The sequence below is a fragment of the Pimephales promelas genome, chromosome 8, assembly GCF_988280905.1.
Source record: "Pimephales promelas chromosome 8, fPimPro1.hap1.1, whole genome shotgun sequence".
Classification (NCBI taxonomy): domain Eukaryota; kingdom Metazoa; phylum Chordata; class Actinopteri; order Cypriniformes; family Leuciscidae; genus Pimephales; species Pimephales promelas.
The window spans coordinates 31465998-31492206 of NC_142776.1; the positions used below are offsets into that span (position 1 = coordinate 31465998).

The window sequence follows — 26209 nt, forward strand, 5'->3', positions numbered from 1 at the left end:
CATGGCCTGCAATCAAACACCTGTCACTGGGGATGAATCCCCCATCACAGCCCTGCAATGTCTGCACAGACACACCCAACCGCATCCATGATGACTTTAAGAGCCAAGTACTGCAGTCAAAACAATGTTCAGGTGGAGTATGAAATCTTAGTCCCGACATTGTGGTGAGATAAAGAAAACCATTTAAAGATAAGATGCTCTGAAATTAAGAGGCATTTTTAGATCACAAGGCTCAGAGAATTTAGTTTCCCTATTGAACCGCTAACCATTTGTCAAACAACAAAGATTTTGTGGTGCTCTATTACCTTCAGCCCCTTTTGGACCTGTTTTTAACATCGGATCACAGGCCAACTGCTCTAATTAGAGGTGTAAACGGGATCCAAAGCGTTTTGTCGGAAGTGTTCATCATTAAAACTGCTATATATGAATCTCACTACATCCTCATTAGAACTTATCAGTACTCATGCCAATCAGAAACTAGGAAATCAGGCTTTGTGATAAACTGCGGATAGCTTGTGATTGCAGTATAGCTGAAGTGTGTGGAGTATAAAAAAAACTTGGGTGAAGAGGAATGCATTTCCTCATGAAATTACAATGAAATCTTCACCTGCTGCATGTCTTGAGCAGTGGATGTCTTGTGCTGTGCATCTAATACTGTAAACGTTGCTCCATTAAAGATTCATCGAGACCTCGGCATGTGTAACCATGCACATTGACACTAATGATGTCTCGCCTGTTGCCTGGGAAAAACAGCAATCCTATGGGCCCAAAAGGGGAAGGCATGTGCATCCTCATTATCAACGCTTGCATACGCGGCCGATCGGAGTGGGTTAATTAGTATGTTATGAGCAGGCCGCAGTGCTACAGTCAGCTTAGAGTACTGATCTTTTCTGAGTCACAGCACCCTGGAGCTCTCATGATAGACAACTCTGATCCCTAGCTCTCTCGTGCCTTACGCCGGGTAATGATGCCACTTACAGCTAACAATGACTGCATTCAATCTGTGAGATGTTATAATGGTGTTTTGAATGGATAGTTTTATGTTTTATTCTTGTCAGTTATGCTGTTCGGTAATAGGTTGCCTACACTGCTTGCCGTGAATTTTCTTCTTGTCTGTCAGCTTTCATCATTAACCTGCTACAGAATTCAAGTCTAAATGACTGAAATGCCTCGGTGCACATGCAATGATGTGGACAAAGGGATTTACTTAAAAAAAAAAAAAATTGTAATACAAGGTTTACTGCCGAACTGCATTCTTTTTGCTCAGGAGTTTTGCAGCCTTTGCTGCTTTCCAAACAAACAAGCATCACAGGTTATCCGATCACCCAATAAGCAGTGGGCCTGTCACAAGAGGTCTCAGCCACTGCACAAGGAAATTTCTGTTGCTATAGCTACCCGTGCATGCCATCAAAAGCTCCCAAGTCTCATGCTTTCATGGCACTTGTTAAATATCTTGTTTTGTGTCAGACCTTTGTCGGATAATAAAAAGGCACCACACGGACCACCCACTTTCACTGACCGCTATATATATATATATGTGTTTATGTACATACACACTCTGTTCAGAAAGGAGTAACATCTCATAGCAATCCCGCTCTGATCACAGACTCATTATTCAATTTCTGTTCATCAAATGTCTTTACTCGGTTGTTGAAGCTTATGTTTGAACAGCTTATGTTTGAAAGTGGGAGGACATTTCTCTTCTCTTCTTTTTTTTTCTTTTTTTTCCTGAGTATTTTGAGCAGCACAACTGTTTTCAACATTGATGATAAGAAATATTTTGTGAGCATGATCAAATCTGCATATTAGAATAATTTCTGAACCGTCATGTGACTGAAATCTGTAGTAATGGATGGTGAAAATTCAGCTTTGCCATCACAGGAATAAGTAAAACTTTAAAATATATTAAAACACAAATAAGAAAATAAAAACCTGGAAGTGGAAACATTCCTTAGAGATTTTGGTTCCTGGAAATTTATTGGCTGCACATCCATGATGCAAACCTCCCGTTCCACCACATCCCAAAGATGCTCTATTGGATTGAGACCTGGTGACTGTGGAGACCATTTGAGTAAAGTGAGCTCAATATTATGTTCAAGAAACCATTTTGGGCTTTGTGACTGTCACGGTTCAAGAATTCGTTATCCTTCTTGTCTCATGTCATTCTTATTGTGTGGGCGTGGTCACAGATCACTACTGCTGATCAGCTGCATCTCGTCCACTGCGCCAGCTGCATCTGATCAGCAGTGCCATATACTCACAATTTTGTCTTGTCTTTTATTTACAAATAAACAAGACTTAAGCTGCTTTTGCCTTCTCCTCCTTATTCGCACATGACAGAACGATCTGACCAAGGGATCGAGGCAGCAGGTGAAACTTTGAATATTTGGTCATGCCGTTTGGGCTGTCCAACTTCCCAGAAGTTTTCCAGGCACTTGTCAATGATGTGCTGCGAGATATTGTAGATCGGTACATATACAGTATGTCTACCTGAACGACATATTGATTTTCTTTTCTTCACTCCAGGAACACGTGCAGCACGTCCAACGAGTACTTCAGAGGTTCCTAGAGAATAGGCTTTTTGTCAAGGCAGAGAAATGCAATATTTTTCTAGGATACATTGTCTTGTCTGAGGGAGTGCGTATGGATCCTGATAAGGTTATTGCTGTTTTAGATTGGCAGAGTCCAGATTCCTGTAAGGCCTGTAAGTTTTCAGGGTTTTGCCAATTTCTATAGGCATTTCATTTGCAATTTCAGCCAACTAGCCGCTCCTTTGACTGGCTTGACCTCCCCCAGAACTCCGTTCAGGTGGTCCGATACAGCCAAGGCTGTATTTGCCAAACTGAAAAGTAGCTACGTTTCATCTCCCATCTTGATAGCCCCTGATCCCTCACATCAGTTTGTGTCGTGGTGGAGGTTGATGCATCAGAGGTGGGGAAAGGCACAGTTCTTTCCCAATGCTCTTCCACAGATGACAAGATGCATCCGTATGCAGTTTTGTATGCATTTCGGGTTTTTTTTTTGGTTAAGCAACGAGTCTGGTGGCCATTAATGGCTCGCAACATTTCTAGTTTTGTCTTGACTTGCTCGGTTTGTGCCACTGGTAAGACCTCCAATCGACCCCAGATGGGTTATTCCAATCTGTCTGTCCCTTCAAGACCCTGGTCTCACATTGTGCTAGAATTTATCACCACCCTCCCAGGGCAAGATGGTCATTTTGACCGTAGTGGACCGGTTCTCGAAGGCGGCTCATTTCATTTCCTTACCCAAATTACCTTCTGCCAAGGAGACAGTGGTGACTGTGGTAGACCACGTTTTTCGCTTACACGGCCTCTCGATAGACTTGGTTTCCGTCAGGGGTCCCAATTTGTGTCCAAATTTTGGCGAGAATTTTGTAAATCATTGGGACTGACCGTCAGTCTATCCTCTGGGTTTCATCCCCAGAGCAATGGCCAAACCGAGAGAGCCAACCAGGATCTGGAAAGAGTGTTGTGACATTTGGTATTCAAGAATCCTTCCTCTTGGAGTTAGCAGCTCTCAAAATCAGTTTTGTGAGGTACCTACAGTATATGTGCAAACGCTGCCTGCAAAGTCATTTTCTGATAGGGGCAGCGAGGTAACAAGTTGTTTCTACATGCCTAAATCCATTGAGTTGCTGCCATGGGATTGGCTGATTAAATACTTGTGTTAACAAGCAGTTGAACAGGTGTACCTAATAAGTAGCCTGCGTGTGTGTGTTACATTTTAGACACAATATTGGCAGTTATTTTGTTTATCATTTTATCTTTTTTGCTCCGTCAACAAGAATAGTTACAAACAAAGCAACAGTATAACCACTGCAACACAGTTGTTTGGAAAAAATCATTTAAGTCAATGAATCATTTAGTTTCTTAATTTAATTAATTTGTGAACAAATCAGTTTAATAAATGATGCAATGAGTCACTAAAAGTCTGTCAGCTTCATTCCTGAATGAAACACGATAGTAGCCTACTGTATGATTGTATAAATCGATGAATTCAGTGAATCACTCATGAATATTTATTTTATTTAAACTTTCCATACATATTTTAACCACTTTTCAGTACTGCTTTATGTTCCCTGACATTTCCTAAACTGATCAATAGAAAACGGAAACCCAAATACTGAAATGTACACATGGCACATTTATGAGACATTCTCAGAATCTTTGTATTGGTTTTTGCACCATCCACCATGGCAGCTAAATATTAATTTCTAACTGAATTTGATTAAATTCATGGCATGCTGGCAGGGTGGCATTTTGTAGTGGACACGTGTGACCTTTTGCGGTCACTCCAATAAAACATGCTCTGTGTACACTGTAACATTTTTTTTGTCTCTGAATTCAAACAGATTCATAAAATCCAACATTTTAGTGTCTGTGACTTGAATGCGAATGACTTGGCATTTTTTGTTTTGAATATGTATAATTCATGTATAATTTACTTCTTTAGTTTTGTTTGCTTGAGGCTTATGTGCAGAACAGCGAGTAAGAGTGTAGCCAAAGAACATATTAACATATGTCAACCCATGGGATCTGGGTTTGTGCCATTCATTCCAATGCAAACCCATGCCAGTGCCCCTCTTAAATGTTAAAAGCCATTTTTAATTTATGAGCAAACAATATAATTATGTTGCCTGTGCACAACTACATCGTTTAATAGATTTCTATTCAGTGTAATGGTCATGGCTGATAATGTTTACCCATCAATTTGCTTAGTGAACGTGTATTTATTTAATAGACCTAATGATCAATGATCATAACTCAAAGCTTCACAAAATGACATTTGCATTACATCAAACATGTTTTATCAGTTTAACATGACATTATGCAGGCCTATTCAAATGTGTATAAATGGTTTGTAAATTAAGTACATTCAATGTAAATCAGTTATGTCATACTATCCATAATTTTTGGACAAGCATTTGATATCTATAAAATATTAGGTGTTTTACTTTTCCGACTATTTGCATGGTAAAAATAAACTGGGACAAGGATGTCTGATCACTACTCAAGGCTTTGCTCTGAGAATGATTGAAAAAGAAACACTCAAAGAATGCTTGGCCAGCAGGTCCTGTTATTTTCTGTGTTGTTGCGACTCACTGAACGGCTTTCCTTTTTTTTTTCTGCTTTGACGGTCATCAGACAGATGCTCTGAGAGCCATGATTAACACAATGGAACTAATCACACTGCTAGCCATCGGTGTGTCCACCAAACTTGACAGCCAGCTGTCCTCCCTGTATTAAAGTGTCCTGGCTCCTGATTAAAAGAATCTCAGCTCACACATAAGCTTGGTCCTAAAATCTATCTAGTTGCCTTTTTGTGTACTGCCTGCAGAACATCCATGCTCGTGTAATGCAAAAACATGCAGGCAACATCTGGTACAAGTGGATTCAACACATACCAGATGTGGGCCGAATCTGGCCCGGCGCTATGTTGCTGTCTGGGACTTGATCAGTGGTTCTCAAACTTGTATTACTTGACAATATTTGCAGGTCTAATATTGGTTAGTTTTAACTCTAAATAAAAATACATTTGTGAATCGATTGTGAAAATATTTAAAACGTCATCCTCTGGACCCCTTGGAAGTTTTCTGGTTGAGCAAACCACTGTTCTATGTGAAGTTTGCTAACTGTTTTTACTCGTTTGGTAGTTTTTAAGCACACCATGTTTTTAGAAACTTTCTTGTGACACCTGCATTGTGTTCCACGCTGTTGCGCTCTGCCAAGCTGTTTTTCAATGCAAGAGTGCGTTTTGTGCGTGAACAGCCCCTAAGGCATCATCCGAACTGAAATGGTTGCTGATTTGGAACACTATGGTAATAACTATCATGCTGTGTCCCAATTCCCCTACTATGCCATGAAAGTATGTACTCTTAGGGCATAGTACATAGACAAAGTAAAGAAAAAGTACATACTTTTGAGCGTGTAGCAAAAGAGTAGACAAGCTTTGGGAAATACTATCACGTCATGCAATTGCGTCTTTAACGGTCGCTCTCTGTCGCATCCTTTCACTGTAAACTGGCCTGTCAATCATATTGTCACTGTTAAAATCCTCCCTTTCATTTAATTTCCTACCGAATCGGACAGAAATGCACACAGTAGCTCTTTGATCCTCAGTCGCAGGTCTTTCATGCGGAGAATTCTCCTCATATTAATGCATAATGCATTTAAAAGGAAATGGCCAAAATGATATTTATAAAGGTCGACATTGTTATTGCAGATGAAATATAACACGGACAGCATTAAATAAATATTTCAGGTTAAACTTTGATTATTAGTCACTCAAACCCTGCATTTAAACGTCTCACCGTCGGTTGTGCATATCCGTCATGTTTTTAACGATTTTTAATGTGTTTGTAGTTCTGAAATGAATCCTCCTCCAGAGCTCAATGGGTTGTGGGCAATATTTGCATTTATAGTGTGTATGGATCCACTATTTAAAAATCTACTGGAAATAGTAGACCATCAAGGGAATTTTGACACTCTTTTCAAAATATATGCTTTAGGGCACACTTCTCATACTATTTAGGATGGACAATATGGACATTGGGACACAGGGTCTGTGTCATACAAATAGCAGTCCTTACAGATCTAAACTAACAACAAGGAGTGCCATTTGTGTCCACAACAGACACTAAACACAAAAAATGCAAGCTTGAATATATTAATTCAAACTAATTATAATCTAATAAACTATTCATATAAAGTTTATCATGTAATTAAAAGAGGAGTATATGCATTTGAAATATGTCTGAATGTTCTATACAAAATATAATATATAAAAGCCTAAAATGTTTTATACGGGCTGCCATTTCCATGTGCTTGAGATGCATAAAATGCTGTCCAGGTAAGAAGCTCACTAGGTTTTAGAAGAGAGTCTTAAGGTGAGTGAAGGTTTGGTGACAATGCAAATGTTGTGTGGACACATGAAAATTATACACATGATTAAAATGTGCATGAAGTACATCATGTTGTTAGACACATTTGATCCCTAAGTAGTGACCTTGCAGACCAGTGAAAGTGAAAATAATTGCATTGTATAAAAACACTGACCTCTGACAAGACTTTATAAATACGTCTCATCTGTGCCTGAGGGACTGTCACAATGAGAAAAGGTTGTGAAAATATTAATCAGACTGATTTGCTGAAATGCCATGCAGTGTTAAAATGCATCCCTTCTTACAAAATCTTAAAATAGCTTCTGTAAAATGGCAGCTATTTCTTTTATACCCCCTCCCTCTCTGCATCCCGTCTTTCTTCCCTCTCAGTTTTTATTAGCATGAACAGCTGGTGTTTCTTCACACTCTGAAATCATGCCCAGAAACATTAACATGTACGGTGGACATGTGCCAAAAGATGAGGACCAATTAAACAAGAGCAGAAGTCTGTATTGATCTGTCTGACCAGGTTAAGTTAATTAATAGTCTTCCAGCATACCAGAAGAACTTTAAGGATGCATCGTTCAAAAAACGCAGGATGTTTCATTAAAAATAAAAATCCCCCAAAATTTATTTGGGGGAATTTTCTTAGGATTTCAGTGACCATATATAGGATTCTGTACAGAATATAAGTTTATCCTCGCTCCAAGTGAACCTGCATTTAAATATCCCTTGGTATTTATATATTATATATATAAGTTTTTCTTGGTTTGTAGGCCAAGTTAGGTTTGTTAGACTTTGACGTCCACATCAAAAGATTTGGGTAGCTCCACTATTGTCTTGTTCATAAATATATAATATCATCATCCCCATCATTATCCTCAGTTTTCAATAAAAGTTTGAACACAATGCATAAAAAAACAACAATAAATATGCACAACACTCTCCCTGTAAACTTCTTTTTCCACCCACGTTCCTACGCTTCCGAAAACCAGCCGTTCCTCAGTCAGCAGCTGGGTTACGGGTGCTTTGTTAAACAGAGTTAAAGTGTACAACACAGTTACAGTGTGCTTTGATCTATGGTGGACCTCAATATGATTTATTTTAACATGCTGTTATGTTTTTTTGAAAAAATGTCATTACTTTTAAATAAGTTGGTTGCTTACCCACTGTTGAGACTTCAATGGTGTAGATGTAGCCCACCTGCTGTGAAAGAGGAAAAACTCAAACAGAGATGAGCTTAGAAATAGGCTACCTCCCTTAAACAAGTATGTGGAAGCAGTATGGGGGAAAACACACACAAAGAATCAAACAAAACAAAGCTTTTTATTGTTGTAACACTAGTATGAAATAAGAGTATTCATTTCATTGTCTCCAAGCAACAGATGTTTTATTCCTCAAAATATTTGCATTTTTGACAGAATGAGAAGAGTAATTTATTTAATTGGCCTACCCATTCAGTGCTTAGCTATAGGTTAAACGAATTAGGATTTTTGAACGAATCTGTTGAATAAAGGATTCAACTCCCTCATTAAAGGAGTAGTTCACTTTAAAAAAAACAAAAAAACTTTCTTCAGTTGAAAATAAGAAATGAAGGTTTTTGATGAAAATATTCCAGGATTTTTCTCCATATAATGGACTTTACTGGGAACCAAACGGTTCAAGGTCCAAAAGACGGGTTTCTGTGTAAACTGCAAACTGTTCAAAGGTCTTATCAAGTGAAACGATCGCTCATTTAAAAAAAAAATCAAAAAATACAAAGTTTAAGTCTTATGAGCTCAAATGGTCGCCTTGCTCTGTTCTGTGATGCGCGTTCGTGACTCTCCTGTTCGAACTCGTTCATCAAAATGAACAAATCTTTTTCTGAGTCAATTCGTTCATTTCATTCGTTGAATGAACCAAATGACACGAAAAAAGATTAGTTCATTTTCATAAACGAGTTCGAACAGGAGAGTCAGTCACATTTCACCCTTTAAAAAAAAGTCTTCAAGTCTAAAGCATTTTAAGCCATGAACCAAGCCAACCAGCTACGAGGTGAATCATAACATTACACACTTTGATTTGAAGCAAAAAAGTATTTGAAATCAGACAAAAATATCTATTAGGTACAAGACTGTACACTTTATGGCTTTAGTGATGGAAACAATCCCACAAAGCATTGCAAAAAGCATACTCGGATTAAAAACAACAATATAAGAGGAGAAATATATAAAGCTACCCATTTAAAAATATGACTTATCTATATAAAAACAACATAGTTTAAGTTTATTGGAAAATATGCATATTTAAGTATTTTCAGCATCATGGGCAATGTAGTTTTTTTACCACAAATTCTGCTGTTAAACATGATTATTTTAAAACCAAGTTGAACCAAATCTTAAGGCCTTACTGCTGCAATAGGATATTTGGAATTCTCCATTACTAATATACTGACTGATCGGACCGAAACAAATTGTTAAGTTTGATAACTTAAAATTGTTGTAGTCTTGGCTATATACACCACAGCCCTTCTTCACACCACATATCAGTTATGCATTCATCTGTCCTACAGGGGTGTTTGTCTATTGATCAAAACAACAACACTATACTGTTTTAATGTATAATCTTGCTAGGCTTCACCTCAATTTATTGTTCTTTGACCTGTGCCATCTACTCTTTATTGGTACAGCTAAGCAGCAGGGGAGGAATATGTGTTTGTAGGTTGTGCTTTTCCCACAGTGTCTGAATAAAGAATTTGAAATATGATCAGCGCCATGGGGACCACATTTATGAAGGTGATTCAATTTGTTTCTTATTGACACTTGCGTTCCCTCCAGCAAGAATCCTTCCTTTTTATCGATCCATTGTTTGTTTATGTCCCTTTGGGGTCACAGAATTTTGAAAGATATTGGTAGTCTGTGACCCTTTGCTGAAAATCCAATGTCATCACTTCTTTTGTGTCTTGTTTAACACAAATGACAAGAGACAAGCAGCACTGACCTTGCAAATAGAATGCAAAATGTCCAATGCATGCCCAAACCAGACTTGCTGTGTAGTGGTCATTTTACCCCTGACTCAGAATTAATGTATTTGGCTGACTATTTTAAGCAAATAGCAGTGAATTGAAGGTAAACATTAAATTCAGCTTAACCCATAAGCTTGGCTTTACTTGTGCCATGCTCTACCAGATCAGCTAAAGGTACACAGAACAAAAATATGTTTCCAAAAATATCCTTTTTTAATAAATGAAATAAAAAAGAATATAAAAAAAAATAATGTTCCTATAGAAGGTAATGAGATGCTGCATCACAGCCATACTTCCTAAATGCCTGTGAGTGACTTACTTTAGTTAAACAGAAGCTGGAAATGTTTGGTCCGGGTATCCTTTAAAGCTTCCTGGTTAAGACGTCTTGCCCTATGGGATGGCGTTCCACCAATGACTGATTACACTTCTGTCATGACAACTCTCTGGGTGTTTGGCTTGGTAATGGATATGACAATGTTGAAATGTTTGGTTTTGGCGGAATAGATCTGCTAAATAATAACATTCCAAAATAACATTCATGAATTACCCATAGCAGATCTATACAGGTGGAGCTGGGGAAGGTGGAGGGTTTCTGTAAGTGCGCTGCACTAAATGCTGACCGAATATTTAAACATTGAGCAGCAAACTCATTGGCTACTGACACAGCAGGAACCAATCAGCTGGTTCTTTTAGGCTGCGGCATGTACACAGAACTTTGTATAAGTGCTTCAGACACAATCAAGCAGAGGCATTCTCATAGCATCGTCATCAGACGCAGCACCTCGTTTCATTCTCGGGGAACATCGATCTCCTCGGCTGTGAACCTATTGTGAAGCGCGCCTGGTAAATGCGCCGTTATAATAGAATTGCGCCATGGAACAAGCGCACCTCGCTCATCATGCTCTTAAAGGGAATGTGATATGACGCTCTTATTAGTTTCAGACCAACCCCTTTTAAACTTGCGTCAGGCGCAAGAGTCATTCATCTTGCCGGTAATATAGCAACAGCGCCCAAGACCCGCCCACAAAGTTACTTGCGCTTCACGCTTGATACTTGCATTTCAGATTATTAAAATAGGGCCCTTAGTGTCTTTCACTTGTGATCCGTTTGACCAAGCAGGCATCTTAATAATAGGTGTAAACAGGGCCTTAGACTGATCAAAGGTTTTAGATATTCAAAGATGGGGCACTCATATTACTATGAAAAGGATAAAGTGCAACATGCAATATGGCGGAATAGTCCTGCTTTCTAGTTATTAAAAGAGCCAATCTCTAATTGGTAAAGTCATTGCGTCACTGCAGTTGCCTTTAGAAGCTAGGCTTGCTATGAAAAGCGGCAATGTCCTGAGACGCACGCTTTGCATTGGCAGGTCCAGTCTGAATTATAGGTTTTTAAATTCTATTTGAGCATAAAAAAAACACAGTTTATTAGACCGTTGTTGTCAGATGTCATTGGTGATTTCATATATGAAATTTATTTATAAGGTTGGTGGACAGATTTGGAGAAATTGATGTTTCCCCATTCAAAGAGATAGGAGCTGTACTTGACTAAAATGGACTCATTTCATTGATGGCCGCCAGACTTGCGCCAAGTAAATGACTTGCCGTTAAAGGGACTTTGGAATGAACCAAACTGACTTGGTCTTTTTGAAATATTAATTAAAAACTGCTAATGAATGACTCAAGGATTTGTTTTCACTATGGAAATCATCACTAAATATTCACTTCATTAAAGGGATAGTTCACTTTGAAATTAATTTTTGATATGTTTTAGCTTACCTCAAGGGCATCCAAGATGTAGGTGTCTTTGTTTCCACAGCATTTTCAATATTGACATATTTTGGTCAAACCGTTGTTGTCTGTCAGTCCTATAATGCAGTTTTAGGGGGTCCACCTCAAAGAGCATGCACAGAGAAGTCAAAATTAAACATGATTTAATGACTCGTGAATGTAAGTACACACTGATGGCCTAAGATGGCCTAAGTATTTATATAGTTTTTACCTCTTGTTAACAGCCGTCGAACTGGTCTGAATCAGATGTCCAACTGAACCGACTCTGAACCGTCTCCAGACGTTACGCCGGAAGTGATCTCTCGCGCGTCTACGTCACGCATTGTTTACACAGAGATCTCGGAAGTTTTACCTTTCACTAAACATATTTTGATAAACGGGAAATGGCAATGATTTTGATATATCTAATTATATTTAGTGAAAGTAAAACTTCCGAAATCTCCGTGTAAACAATGCGTGACGTAGACGCGCAAGAGATCACTTCCGGCATACGTTGGACATGGTTCAGTTCGGTTCAGTTGGACATCTGATTCAGTTTGACGGCTGTTAACAAGAGGTAAAAACTATATAAATACTGTTCGTTTTCTCACACAAGCCGCTCGTTTCGTGTCTTAGGCCATCAGTGTGTACCTACATTCACGAGTCATTAAATCATGTTTAATTTTGACTTCTCTGTGCATGCTCTTTGAGGTGGACCCCCTAAAACTGAATTATAGGACTGACAGACAACAACGGTTTGACCAAAAAATGTCAAAATTGAAAATGCTGTGGAAACAAAGACGCCTACATCTTGCATGCCCTTGAGGTAAGCTAAAACATATCAAAAATTAATTTCAAAGTGAACTATCCCTTTAATAAACATCTAGTTTATTCGTATAATTCAGTGAGATTTATCTGTGAACATCATAATAAAATGAATAGCATTGGTGTGCACTTAATTCATATGCAAAATGAAGAGATGAGAGGTGCTCGCAGCCTGTTAACCTCAGTACTTACACCTGTGTGCCGCGTGTGGCTTACTTCGCCCCGCGGTTAACATCACAGAATACTCAATGGGATAACAGGCACGACCATTTTTAAAACAAGGCAGCTCTTTGTGCCCTGAGAACAAGAAGACATGCCATGACTTGTACAAGGTACATTTTTTCACTTGGGAAATGTCCTTGGATTGTTTTATTGAGTTACGTAGCATGTCACTGCTAAGGACGGCAAGTTCAAGGCAGTCTAGGTTTGCCCTTGTTCAATGTTTTTTTCTGTTCTGTGCTGCCCAGTCATACCTATTTCCTGGGAAACACTATTTTGTTTTGTGCATTGTGCATTATTTATATATTTATTTGAGTGTTGCTATTTTGTAAACTTCTTTAAGGTGATGTGCACGTACGACCTTCATTCTCAAATAGCATCTGCCCTTTAGCAGATTGTAACAGACCCTGAGCGATTTCATAGGGGATAAAATTAACTCAAAGAGACGTTCAGCATCTGAACGGCTAAAATTGGTTCTGGCCCCGTTTAGATGTATGCATAGCATGTATCGACCTTAAGCAATATCAAGTTTTCATCCTTGTCAGTATGAGTTCAATGTGAGAGAATTGTTCTCTCTCTTGATTTAATGGTGCCAGCATGTTGTCAAGAAAGGGGATCAGGATGTCTAGCAAGAAGCAATCTGCAAGATAATTACCCTGGTGGGGAGTCTTACAACACTCAATATGGTAAACTGCCTCCATGTCAGCCGCCATAACGTGCACAATGCTAAATCAGTATATTTATTGATGCTTCAAACAAAAACCTATGATCTGTATTAAGCCTTTGATGTTATGTATTGGTCGCATCGGAGAGGACGGTAAATTGTAATAAAAAAAGCAAGTAATAAAAAGCTTGACAGTAAATAACGAGAAAGACAATTGTGATGAATTCACACAAACCAAGGCACATGTAAATGATTCCTCAGAGTATAGCTATAAGGAAAGTTCTTCTTAATTAAGATTTAATATATCCCCCAAAAAGACACTTTGAAAAGAAAATATATTTAATATGAAAAAGCGATTTGGGGATCCCTTCAAAGGTTTATTTAGAATTTAAAATGCGACTTTGATTTTCAACCCCCTTTGTATTGTTCAAATTATGTATACGTATAGTGAACTATATTTACTTGTTCTCTGTGTTACCTGGACCGGGAAATTCACGTTTATTTGTCAGCAGAATCCAGCCTCTGACAGCTCCAAGGCTTTCATGAAAACATTATACTACTTCTGCATTTTTGTATCCCTGCCCAAGCGCCCACGGACATTCGGATCAACAGAGGGTTATTAACAAAACAGTTATTGTAAGAGTAGGTTTGAAAACTGTATCGTACTATATCTACTCTTTTAACAGCATTATGGTATAATGTAACTATAGCAATAGCTTACCTGTTTGCAACAACATTTTGCTTCTGACTGAATGGCAGTTTCTTTCATTTCTCTTTTTGGCCTAAAAAACTGTGTTTATGGTAATACAGTTTGGTAATACAGTATTACAGTCTGAAAAACCTCCATGCTGAGTACAAACATGGAGGTTTTTCAGAGTTTCCCATCGTAGTGTTCTCTCTGTTCTGTCTTCAGTCCTTTGCAGCCTTTAGCCGCTGCCTTCAACGCGCTGGATCTTTCACTGGAAGCCGAAAGTAACTTTCTCAAGCTAAACTCATTGAAGCTAAAAAACTTAAAACCATTATGACTAAAAGTTTGCTAAGAAGTTTTTCCTACTAATGCACGGCGGTATTTTACTCTGGTAAGCAAATCCATAACAGACTGGTGGGAGTGGCCTTGGAAGTTTTCCTATTATAGCTAAAAATATATAACTTGATACAAATTATAGACCAATTGACATATTAATAAATTATAAAAATTACAAAAAAAATGGCTAAAATGTTAACTAACATTAAAATGAAAACAGAAAATATATAAACAAAATCTAATTCAAAATTATAATAGTATATCAATTATAATAACACTGGTTGAATAATAAAATTAACTGTATTAGCAAAACCATACTTGAGCAGTTGTTAGTTCAACAATAGAGTACAGTAAATGACAGGATATTAATTGAGAAAAACTATTCCATTCATAATGTTCCTGTAAAGCAGTGTCTCTTTTTTATCTATTATAATTTTTTGTATGCTCTTTTTTTTAATTATAAAAATGCTTATAAGTACATACAATTCCAGAACAATGTAGACCTACAACAAGTTTTGACAGCAGTACCCATACTTTTTGCCTTGAAATAAAATCAAACATGACAAAAATTTAAAGTAATTAATTTGAGTGATGGGTCGTCTGAGCAAATGGCAGCCGGTTGTCTCAATGCACCTCAGGAACGCAAGCAGATCTTGTCTTGCAGAGTTCTCTTCAAACCCACACTAAAGAGTCTCTTGCGCCAGATTCGAACCAGTAAGCCATGATAATGAGGAGCATCGCTCCACATCCTCACTCATACGACTACTTCAAAGGATCTAGGTCTGTGCCTGCAGACCATGTTGATTAAGAATATTAGCCCTCACCCGAGCAGAGCCCTAAAGCAGCTCTCAAAACGCCAACATGTCAGGCTTTTTCCAAGAGAAACTGGTGCCAGCATATGATAGAATCTGTCACGAATCATATGCTGAATTTAAACTGCAAGCGGAGTGCATGCCTGAAGACCTTAAGGCTAATGAGTGAATATATCTGTCCGTTGAGACCGACAGCGAAAGACTTACAAGAGAGATGATATCTGGATAATAAGGACATATGGGCAACTCACTTTGACAGCAGCGTGATGAACCACTCAATGTACTTTCACTCCGTGACACAAATTTTGTTAAATTTTTTAGATGAATACATGAAGTGTACATATCAGGTAGAGTAATTGTAAGATCAGCATGGAGTGAAACATTCATTATCATATGGAGTTCATTTTTACATTTATAGACATAAAAACCAAATTAGCTAACGATCACCATTTTCTTTTCTTCGTTGTTTTTTTTTTTCCAGAGGGCTGGAACAGGACACACTGAGGGGCTTGTTTTAGTTTGTCGAAGCTGGACTTGACAGCTCGTTCTGTCTAAGAAAGCAAATTAAACTGAATTTAAAAGACAATTCCTATGCAACTGATCAATGGATGGGAAATAAAGTCATGTACCCAATGACTCCTCGACAAAATAGGATTTGCTGATAAGCCATTTATAATTTAGTTGAAGGGGATGAAGGCATCATTGTTGTGCAAGATGAGTCATTAATATAATGATGAGTCATCATTATATTGTTGAGTTAATTTATGTATATATGACTCATCTTGCACAGTTAAGTTTTATAAGCTCAAATGGTCGCCTTGCTCTGTTCTGTGATGTGTGTCCGTGACTCTCCTGTTCGAACTCTTTTATCAAAATGAACAAATGTTTTTTTTTTTGTGTGTGTCATTTGGTTCATTCAATGAACGAAATGAACGAGTTGACTCGGAAAAAGATTTGTTCATTTTGATGAACATGTTCGAATAGGAGAGTCACAAACGCACATCACAGAACAGAGCAAGGCGACCATTTGAGGTTATAAAACTTAAACTTTGTTTTTTTTGTTTTTTTTTTTTTTAAATGAGCGAACATTTCGCTTGATAAGACCCTTATTCATCATCTGGAATTGTTTAAAGGCCTTTGAACAGTTTGCAGTTTGCACTGAAACTGTCTTTTGGACCTTGAACCATTTGGTTCCCATTGAAGTCCATTATATGGAGAAAAATCCTGGAATGTTTTCATCAAAAACCTTAATTTCTTTGCGACTGAAGAAAGAATGACATAGATATCTTGGGTGACATGGGGGTGAGTAAATTATCAGCAAAAGTTTTTTTTCAAAGTGAATATTTTTGGTCCATCTTTGAGAGACTGCATATTTTAAATGCATTTTCTTAGTTTTTTTTAAATCGTGAAGTACAGTATGTAGTTTCTGTGGGACCTATAGTGGAATTGCTCAAATGCAAATGCACAAAATGCAATATATTCAGGAAAGAGGAAATTCTATTTTTTAGACCGTTCACACACTTTTGGTTACCACCATTTTGTTATCATCTTTTTGTTTATTTGAGAAAGACATAGATTTTGCCACCCATATCTGATTAGTTATGTCTGATTTGTGAATGAATCATTATGTTGTTCAGATTGTGCTCTGTGAATCAGTTGAACTGGTTCGCAAATTAGACCAACGTTTTATTCAGACATTGCAGTGATCCAGTTCTTAGTCAATGATCTGACCATCATGTTTGACTTGTAATGAGCAAGGACTTTTAAATGAGCAATTGAATTTTAAAATAATTGAATTAATTGAATATTAAGGATAAAAAGGATCATGACATAAAATAACTGGTTCACTGAAACAATTGTTGACTGATTGCCAGTCTTGACCAGTCGCAGTCGTATGTGTATGTGTCACGTCAGTGTGTATTTGCAATTATGGAAGAGATGCAGACTTCCTCCAGACATGCCGTTCAGGAATAAAAATCTCTCGCTGGCATTAAGATGGAGCCTGGGCGTCTTCCTGACGAGCTTGGCATTTATACTTAATTAGGAAAACACTCTGGTCTGCTGAACCTTTAATTATACACCATTCATCCAGTTGCTGGAGATGACCCAGACCAACCCTTTCCACACTCATCTGGAATTAGGCTTGTTTGGTGAGTGATACATCACTGTATATCAAACAAAGCGGCGATAACTGGCCAAAAATAAGTCGGTGTGACTCAGCTTTATCTGCAGCGAAGAGTCCAGACATCAGCTCCCAAGCTGCTTCAAATATTGATTAGCAAGTCCAGCTAATTAAATTACCATTAGTAGCTATACTATTATCAGGATAATATCACTTCTCAAAGGAGCTATTAAACTCTTACACTACTCTTGACATTTTAAAATGAATATAAGCGATCACATGACTCTTTGTTCTACTTTGTTGTACAAGCAGCCATGGCAAAGCTTAATCCAGTTTAAATCCTGCAGATTAAAACGGCCGGTGTATTGTTCATGTACAGTTTGAGGCTGGCCCAGGAAAGATGCTCTGAATTAAACAATCTTGCATTAGATTACATCTAAGAAGCTACATATGAGCTAATTAAGACATTGATTTCTCTGTCCTGCACAGGAAATATGGCGAAAAGAGTCATGACATCAGCACTTAAATGGATTTTCCCTTGATCAAATTTGTTTACAATGTTTACTAGTGGTACTTTTCCCCAAAGTTAATTATTATTTCAATGCATGCTCAACATTTTAAGTTCTTGTTTTTGTTTTTTCTTCAAATTTACTAATTATATAAATTAATTAATATATTTATTTTATTTTTAATTTATTATTAACATTTAAACGTTTTTATTAATTTTAATTTTATTTTTTACAAAATTGCATATTAAATCGAATGATGCCTGTTATTGCTATTTCAGGTAAATTAATTTTCTGTTTAATTTGTTGTAAAACAAATGGCTTCACCTGAGATCGTCATTGTTTTTCTACAAGATGAATACTTTTCTGATTGCAAAATAATGGATATAATTAAATAAATTGGAAATAATTAAATTTCTTTTTAAAAAGAGGTACATTTAATTACCTGTAGCAGATCTATACAGGTGGAGCTGGGGAAGGTGGAGGGTTTCTGGAAGAGCAGCGAGCTCATTGGCTACTGATACAGCAGTAACCAATCAGCTGTGCCCTATAGAGAATGACGTGATTGTAATCAGGTCGAGTTAAGGACCAATCAGCCAGTACCATCTAGTTTCATGAGAGAACTTTGTATTAGACCAATTCTTGTAATGTAACTCTGGCCGTTTACAGCCCCCAATGAGACACGGCAAGCAGCGGGCCAGAATTTTGACATTTTTATTACGTTTTTAACAGAATTATAAAATTCAACACATATGCACCAAACATTTATCCACATGCACAGTTTTAGTATACAAGACAAAACAGTTACTTTTCAATGTGAAAATTTCATGTTATATGTAAGTCATCTCACAGAGATTATTCACTAATACATCAGTATTAAATTCCTAGGGCCGTGTGCAGTAGAAAACGTTAGGTTATCAATGCTGGCCGACTCTAAAAATATATAGTCACTATTTACATCAGGCCAAGGTCTCGTCATTTTTCATTTCCGATTACTTAGAAACATAATTGGATTGTAGCGATAAGATCTGTCATTAACAGCTCAGATTTTCATATTATATCCAAGTTTTGCCAAAGGGAAACCATAATGTGAAGAAATGAAACTCACTGATTATACAGCATACACAAAATTAGGAAAATTAGACTTCACAATTTTAAGAGTATCAAGCAAATCATTGCTATTAAACAACAATTATTGTTTCAGTGTTTATATGCATCATTACGCAGAGACTGTAACTGAGGGTTGATGGGACACATTAGTTGGAGAAAATCAGCAAACAGAAAAACTAACATGTTATTTGTAAAGAGGGTGTCATGAGCAGCACTATTTTTAAATTACTGTAATATGAAATACTTATAGTACATATCAAATACCTATTTTCACTTTCCTATGCTGAAAAAAAACAACAATGAATGCTATGTCTGAAATAATAGATTCCAAAGAGATAAACTCAACTATAGAACTATCAAGAACACATGACCATAAAATAAATGTAAAAACTCATGATACCGGCTTTAAAAGGAAGTGTTTGCAACCCACTTTACTTCTGTAATGTAACATAGGGCAGAAATATATGTCATTTATCCATCTTAGACCAAAAGCCATCTCATATTAAAGGTCTTGAAGAATAAGAGACTCTGTGACATTAGTCAAAATAGAAAATTGTTTAAGGGGCGGAGCCTATTTGAAATTAGTCACAATGAAATCGGGTATGTGTAATGCTTAAATGACTTCAATGATGCCTATTCAGCAAACTGCCATTCAAATGTTTGGTGTCAGTAAGGTTTTCTTTTGAAAGAAATACTATTCAGAAAGGATTAATTATTACATTGATCAAAAGTGACCGCAAACCATTTACAATGTTACAAAAGATCGCTATTTCAACGTCAACTTTCTAATTAAAAAAAAAAAAAAATCGAGAAAAAAATCTATCAAGGTTTCAAAAAAAAAAAAAAGTTAAGCGGGATTACTGTTTTTAACATAGACGTGCATCTTGAACACCCAATCAGCATATTAGAATGATTTCCGAAGAATCGTGACCGTGAATACTGGAGTAATGATGCTGACAATTCAGCTGTCACAGGAATACATCTACAATAATAAACAGTTCTTTTAAATTGTAATAACATAAATGCAGCCTTGGTGAGCATACTAGCCTTCTTTCAAAAACATTAAAAAATCTCACCAACCCCAAACTTTTGAACGGCTGTGTATGTCTGCAACTTGTTCTCAGCATCTTTTTGCCAAATTCATCCAACAACTGAATGGGAGAAGAGGGCAAGGACATCTCTGACACTCAAAGCACAAACTCCTCACAAGATGGCTGACAGAAACACAGACATCAGTCAATCAAGTGTCTGCACTGTGACAGAGCAGAAAAATCAATATCCCATTGACTGGACCACTGCAGACTAATCAAGGTGCCCAGACCTTTATGAAAGCTTGAGGGAGAACAGATAGGCTGTACTGATTTGGACTCTGCACCCTCACTTTTTTAATCTCCCTCGCCAACTTTTTAAACACGTCTTCATGGGCTGTTCTGCACCTGTTCTGGAGTCTTGGACAGAAAGCCTGTGTCACCGTGGTTCACTACCTTGTGCTTTCTTATGACTTTGAAGAAGAACAAGTGCAAATTATGGACCCTGCAGCCTGATACTGCCAGGAACATAATTGTCCAGTGAAGGCACTATTCCTTGGCAGCGAACCTCAGCATTAAAAGGTCACCCCCGAAGCGTCCTGGCCTCTTGTCTCGTTGAAGCTACAAATGAGAAATTCAGAATTCAAGGTGCATTATATGGGCATCAACATGAGATATGATCTCCATATTTTGGTAATGCAATATCATAATGTGACTTTTGCACAGTAATACAGAACCAGAAAGGAGAACCACCTTGGTAGGGACTTCTGCTATCACACATTGTACTTGTTTCCAAGGCTCTCAAATCTTTTCACATCCGCAAGACCATTAGAGCTATACAAATTTGATACGAGTCCCACTTCCAGCAGTGTTCCACATCTTGTCACTTCGTTTTTGACAACTTGTTTTGCAGTTCATGCCAGTTTACTAAAATGCACAGGTAGACATGTATTAGTGCCTGAACTGCCTGAAACAAGACATCAGTAATTCCAGTCTTACTTCTTGCACAAACCTCTGTAGGTTTGTAATACATTTGCTTTATCTCAGCCTATGGTCTTCATTGCCTGCCCGTAAACATCATCTACTTTGACCTGTCCTCAAACACTATAGTTGTAGTTGAGAAAAGTTTTTTTTATGGAGCCAAATCCACTTCAAAAAGAATGACGACTCAGGCTTGAATTGATACGGTAAAACCGACGCCATCATTGCAGTTTCGGTCACTGTGTATACAAGTGTGGAGAAAGCCTCTGGATAGTTTCTCGTGAGCACGCGAAAGTTTCTCATGAGCACGTGAAAGTCTGTATGTTTTTATTTTTGCAAAGGTCCCTTTAGGGTCTCCGTACATTTTAAACCTGTTGTAGGACATTCCATACTAAATTAGGAACCTTAACATAGTATAATAGGGGCACTTCAAAAGGCATGACTGGATTGTGAATAGCAATATAGTGTGGCGGGAGTAACCGTGTGAAACTAGTTCAGCTGGATGACGTATAAAGCCTAGTTCACACTACGTGATTTTAAGCCCGATTTGCAAACCGTTGAGTCACCGACAAGTCAGGGTGTTATCGCGTGCAAATCGCGGGCGATTAGCGGACGATTAACGCTCGCCAATCCGTTAGTGTGAAAGAGCCAACAACGCATCAAAGACAGCTCGCAGACACCTCGCAGACAGGTCACCGAGCTCAGAAAAATATCTAGCATGCTAGATATCTCGAGCAGTCGCGCGACTCAATCTCAGTGATGTCATGAGTACAGCCAATCATAGCAACGCATGGGTTGAGGACACCAGGTAAATCTTACTTTTTCTTTTTTGCATTTTTTTTCCCTCAGAGCAGATCGTCGAGCAAACAGTGTGCAGCACTAGTTTCTGTCTGACGTCCATATTCGCGTGTTGTGTTCTTCTCTGCAGTTTCGCGTCATTTCTGGTTCGTTTTATTGCATGGTTTTTCGTTACAAAACATGGTTTCTAGACCAGATAGAATCGTGTTGTTGTCAACTCGTTATTTGTTTGATTATTTTCAGGATTTAGACCGTACTATAGTACTGAAACAGCTCTCATTGAGTCACAAATGATATGCTCTTATCATCCGATCGTGGTTGTATCTCTATGTAGTGCGTTGTCAACTCGTGTAGTGAGTTACCTCCTGTTGTGGATCAATCACGTTGTGTTGTGTGGTGTGAACAGCTAAAACAACTTGAACACTCATGATTTCACTGAGAGCAAGTCATGTAGTGTGAACTGCACAGTTCAGCCCGACATTTTAAAATCATGTAGTGTGAACTAGGCATAAAGGAGCAAATTCTCACAGGAAAATTAAGCCTTAATTGTGCAGAGTGTCTAATGCTTAATGCATCAATAATTTAACTGTCATGAAGTGTCGAACAAAATGCTAATACCCGTCAAAGAGACTGAGAGGGAGCCTTTGGAGTCGATGGTGTAATCGGGACGGGACAGCGACGATCATTTCTTAACTAATGGAATAATTCCATGAAGACAAATCAATGCTTAGCTTTGTTAACCCAGACGTAGAACTTAGTTCAGCACAAAAGAAGCCACAAACAGACCCAAAAATCTGCATTATATTAGAGCAACTTCCCACCAACACTGGTTTCTTAGCCCTTGTCCTCAATTGCAATCCTATTTTCTATATCTACTTTGGTGTGTACATGAATTTAAGGCATTGATTGTTCTCAAAGATCAGAGGAAAAGATGTTGCACACATTGGCACACTGCATACAGAAGCGTATTACACAAAAAAATAAAAGCTTTTTCTGGTTTCAGAGTGCCAAAGAAACTTATCATATTAAATGCAAAAACATAATTTTCTTAAACTGTGTGTTTGTCTTGTTTTCCAATTCTAAAAATATCTAAACACTCCAAACAAGATCATTTTTAGCTGTGTAAAACAATAAGTATATTATGATATTAGTTAGATAGTTATGATAAAACCTAATTACCTCTTATATATATATATATATATATATATATATATATATATTTCTTACCCCACTGAAAAATAAATGTTCCTTGTTTTTAAGCACAACAAATTATGATGGCAAAAAAAAAAAACGCAAGATAATTTCTTTTTTTTTTTTTAAGGATGTTTAGATATTTTTACAGGAAAAAAAAAATACTCATTAAGAAAATATTTTTTTGCAGTGTGTTCTAGTCCAATCCAAAACCCCTAATTACTCTTGTGCAGGCCTTTGCCATGTTTACTAAAGATGAATTTCCCAAGATTCCCATGACATTTCAATATCCGGCTCTTTCAAACATGTTGCCGGAGCTGGTGAATCCCATCAAGTCAGACTGTAATGAGAAACATAAGCCGTATGTAAGCAAAGAGCAGAAAGTTTGTTTTTCTCGGTGAGGCCTGGTCTGGTGCTCAAGGGAGGCGAACATCAGGAGGCACTGAGCGTCGACAGAGCGCAGATGAGGAGCGGAGAGAGAGAAAGTGTGCACAGCCTTCCCGCTCTGGATCCACGTGCACCCATGCCTGTAAGCGAACGCAAACACAACCATTAAGAAACACTATTTAACCTCCCAAAGGAGAGACAGACAGACAGAGCATTGTGGTTTCAATTCGCAGACAGCTGTTTCCTGAATCAAAGAGCAATTGTATAAGATCATCTCCACAATCTAATTTATTAAGCAAATTCCAAGAACAAAGTATACTCTGAAAGTCTTAAAAAATAACTTTTTTCTCCAAATAAATGGTCAGAAAATTGTCAGTTTCAGGGAGTCAAAGCCAATATAAATTAATATATATATTAGAGATATATCAAAACCCATATACACATGCATTATATTTATTAATAACTTACATTGACCCAATAAAATTGACAATATAATGCACAATTTTGTTTTAAATATTTTATTTGAAAAACTATATTTTGTTGTATATATGTATGTGTATATATATATATATATATATATATATATACGTGTGTGTGTGTGTGTGTGTGTGTGTATATATATATATATATATATAAAGATATATAATGTAAATAATTCCTGCAACAAAATATATAGTTTTATAGTATAGTGTATATACTGTATAGCCTACATATGAAGACTTCAGATGCAAGTGCCATCCATCGTTCTAGAATGATAATTTTTATCAAGCGTGTAGGTTTATGTTCAGTTATTTCACTTTAATGGCAATGCAAATTACCTATTAATTGTCATTAAAGTCAAATTACTGTTAAAATGCACATTTTAGAAGAAAATTTCAGGTGGCACTTAGATGCTTTTGCATCTGAAGTCTTCATATGTAGCTGGATAGAATGGTAGAGCTTGATAAATGTAATGTAACATGATACATTATAGATAGATGATAGTTTATCTAATAGAACCAAAACAATAAAAAAAAAATTTGTGCCTCTAATGCTCATCATATCAATTTATACCCTGTTCTTGGAAAGAGCCATTATTGAGGAAAGTATCCCGTGATGATAATGCTCGGGTTGAATCTGTAAGCAGATCTCTGTAAGAAGGAGGAGGGAAGTAGAGCATGTTTTGACTGTTGCCCATTTGAGGGGAGAAAAGGAATTGGGGGGGATTCTCACTCATTTATATGCCAATCGGGCTTCACAGTGACAGAGATAGATAGCAGAGGATTGTGCATTTCTTAAAAGGTCGGATTCTGTGGCTCACTGAAAGACTGAAGTGAACAGAGCTAAATATTTAGGCATCCAAACTGACTGAAGTCCCATTAAGAGCTTATCAATGCCAGCGGAAGATGAAATAAAGGACGGCAACAGGAAATGAGACTTACTGAGTTGGTGGATGTGGATAGGCTCGCTTCCTTCCCCCAAGCCCCCTTCACTGAGGGTCTTGATCTGAATGACGTAGTTGTCATTTGGATTGAGGGTCAATTCCACCGAGGTTTTGTTGGTAATGACAGAGTACATGTCGTTATTCCGGTGTCTTCTGTACAGCACCTGCGGATGATTTCACCCAAGTCAATCACAATTTCATTCTAAAGAATTTAAACTAAATTAATTGCGCTATAAAATCAATTAGATCTATTGCAATTCGCCACATATTTGCTGAGAAAAGCCACCAAATGTAAATCATTTTAAGACATTACATTATTGTGGCATAGACGTACCGGACTTAAAAGTGCTTATTATTTATTTTTTATTAATTACACTGAATTAAATGGATAGTTCACTTTGAAATACACTTTTGTTATGTACACATTGATGGCCTAAGACACGAAAGTTTGTGTGAGAAAACGAACAGTATTTATATCGTTTTTACCTCTTGTAACCACAGCCACATCCAAGTGATATTAATACTGTTTGTTTTCTCACACAAACCGCTCGTTTCATGTCTTAGGCCACCAATGTGTACTTACTTTTACGAGTCATTAAATCATGTTTAATTTGGACTTCTCTGTGCATGCTCTTTTTTGACCATAGACCTGCATTATATGACTGATAGACAAGAATGGTTTGACCTAAAAATATCAAAATTGAAACTACTGCGGAAACAAAGACCTACTATGTCTTTGAGGGAAGCTAAAACATCCCAAAAAATTAATTTCAAAGTGAACTATCCCTTTAATGCATCAAATCGACAGCTGTAATAGAAAATGAAATGAATCACGTTCGTCCTTCAATACAAACCTATTTTATGAACCGACCCAGGTCAGATCGCTTTGAAAAATGATAACATACATCTTCTCAAAAAGCTGCTTGATTTGAGGCATCATTGGTGTCTGAAGCAGTTTAAGATTTAGAGAAAGTGGTTCATTAAAATCAAAATTCCCAAGTATAAGCAATAGCAGTGATGTTTGCCATGAAAGGAGCTAAACATAGGTGATGCCCTGTTATTCTAAATAATGTTTACTGATGCTAATGGCTAGTATTTCCCCCTGAGCGTCATGACTGTTTTCCCTAGTGGGAAAATTAGTACTGTGAGAGCTGTTAATTGCATGCATTTGTAATTAAGAGAGAGGTGGAATGAAACATGAAATAGCATATGCTGTCCCTTATCTATAAAAATACACAAATGAATGGGTTTCGGGCATATAACTGCCATATCTTTGTAGCTAAATTACTTCACCCGACAACCCTTATTATGTATATCAATAGTATCAGATGCAATAATGCATTGTAGTTACTGTCATCATTGTTTGGCTCACAATGTTTCATTGGATATGCCTGCATGCTAAAGGGAAAACGATGAATTACCTCAAGCAAAACTCTCATAAAACA

The 26209-nt window shown here is 37.3% G+C and overlaps 1 protein-coding gene across 2 annotated transcripts in view; it reads right to left on the reverse strand.

Annotated features, from left to right (window-relative positions):
• Positions 1–18543: 18543 nt before the first annotated feature.
• The window catches only part of cntn3b (contactin 3b), a 67800-nt gene continuing 60134 nt past the window's right edge, over positions 18544–26209 (reverse strand). The window contains exons 22-24 of one of the 2 annotated variants that reach the window (XR_016169543.1): positions 24763–24928; positions 20738–23481; positions 18544–20605 (exon numbers count right to left, since the gene is read on the reverse strand). Coding sequence is in view for 1 of the 2 variants with exons in the window: in XM_039648974.2 (XP_039504908.2) it covers positions 23387–23481; positions 24763–24928 (261 nt within the window). In the remaining variant the exon portion in view is untranslated. Of the gene's footprint in view, positions 23482–24762; positions 24929–26209 lie in introns of both variants that reach the window. The other variant, XM_039648974.2, reaches the window with a different exon arrangement.